At 50.2% G+C, this 1,030-nt stretch overlaps 1 protein-coding gene across 1 annotated transcript; it reads right to left on the bottom strand.

Annotated features, from left to right (window-relative positions):
• Positions 1 to 264: 264 nt before the first annotated feature.
• On the bottom strand, positions 265 to 510 carry H310_01226 (hypothetical protein; the record flags this gene model as incomplete). The annotated part of the gene is made up of 1 exon (XM_008864282.1): positions 265 to 510. The coding sequence occupies one exon, from the start codon at positions 508 to 510 to the stop codon at positions 265 to 267; it is 246 nt and encodes an 81-aa protein (XP_008862504.1).
• Between the last annotated feature and the right edge of the window lie 520 nt (positions 511 to 1,030).

Genomic DNA, 1,030 nt, shown 5'->3' with positions numbered 1-1,030 from the left:
TTGAGTAGGCCGTCTATCGTCGTTCGATCAATACATGTATTGACAAAGTTATTCTCCATAGTGCATATTCTCCAGTTGACTGGCTGCGTGGACGGACACAAGACAGTGCAAAGACATCTTTGTCGTCAAGACGGTAGTCAATCAAGGCAATGATTCAACAGCGGCACGTTACAATAGGTCCATTCGTGCCTCAGTCAACGTAGCGTGTACACCAGCGGTAAGCATCTCCGGACGTCTTGAGGAGAAATTTCTTGATCTTAGCCTTCAGCACGCTGAAGGAACCCTCAATAGGATTGTAAACGGCGAGTACGGGCTAAGACGTAGCAAGACGCAGTCATCGTGCCCAGGCATGCGGGCCTCAGTTTGGCTGTGGTCGGGCGCGTTGTCAAGGACAATGGCCACGACCATGCCGGAGAACTCGGCTTGGAACGATAGCAGCGACTTGACAGTAAGGTAGATATCTTCTGCAAATTCTGCGTTCTGATCCATTCGAATGCTTCCCCGTTGCATGCGGTGTAGGATGAGGCCGTCGATTGTCGATACGGCGCAATGCAACTGAAGATTCGCACCCTTTGACGGTGGAAGCACGGCGACGGTACGTTGGCCCACCTTGGTGCGAACTTGTGTTCGCCTGCTGAACAGATTCTAGTTCGTTTCATCGTAATACACGATATATTCACCACGCGCCATATGCATGAGTAACGTGTCAGCGAACGATTTTCTCTTGGTTTTATTGAAATCGTTGTTGCACGTCGAGGGTTCGACGCGGACTTGTTTTACTGTGTACAGATTCCCACAGAGAGTTTGACTGATTGTTGAGGTTGAGATGCTGATATCAAATTCTACATATAGTCTGTCCTGCACATGTATTGGCAGCATTCGTTGATGTACTCTTCCAGACGAAAGGAGATCTCTGGGGTGATCTTAGTCAATGACGGGCGCGCTCCACCCCGGCTGAGTCGACTGGCACGGTTGTTGTGAATCACACGTCGAGCTGTCGTCAAAGGGACTCCATTGTGAGCGGCCACTG

The sequence above is a fragment of the Aphanomyces invadans genome (genome assembly GCF_000520115.1).
Source record: "Aphanomyces invadans strain NJM9701 unplaced genomic scaffold supercont1.2, whole genome shotgun sequence".
Taxonomy (NCBI): Eukaryota; Oomycota; class Saprolegniomycetes; order Saprolegniales; family Verrucalvaceae; genus Aphanomyces; species Aphanomyces invadans.
Note: the sequence above shows the minus strand (reverse complement) of the source record. Positions and strands in the feature narration are given on the sequence as shown.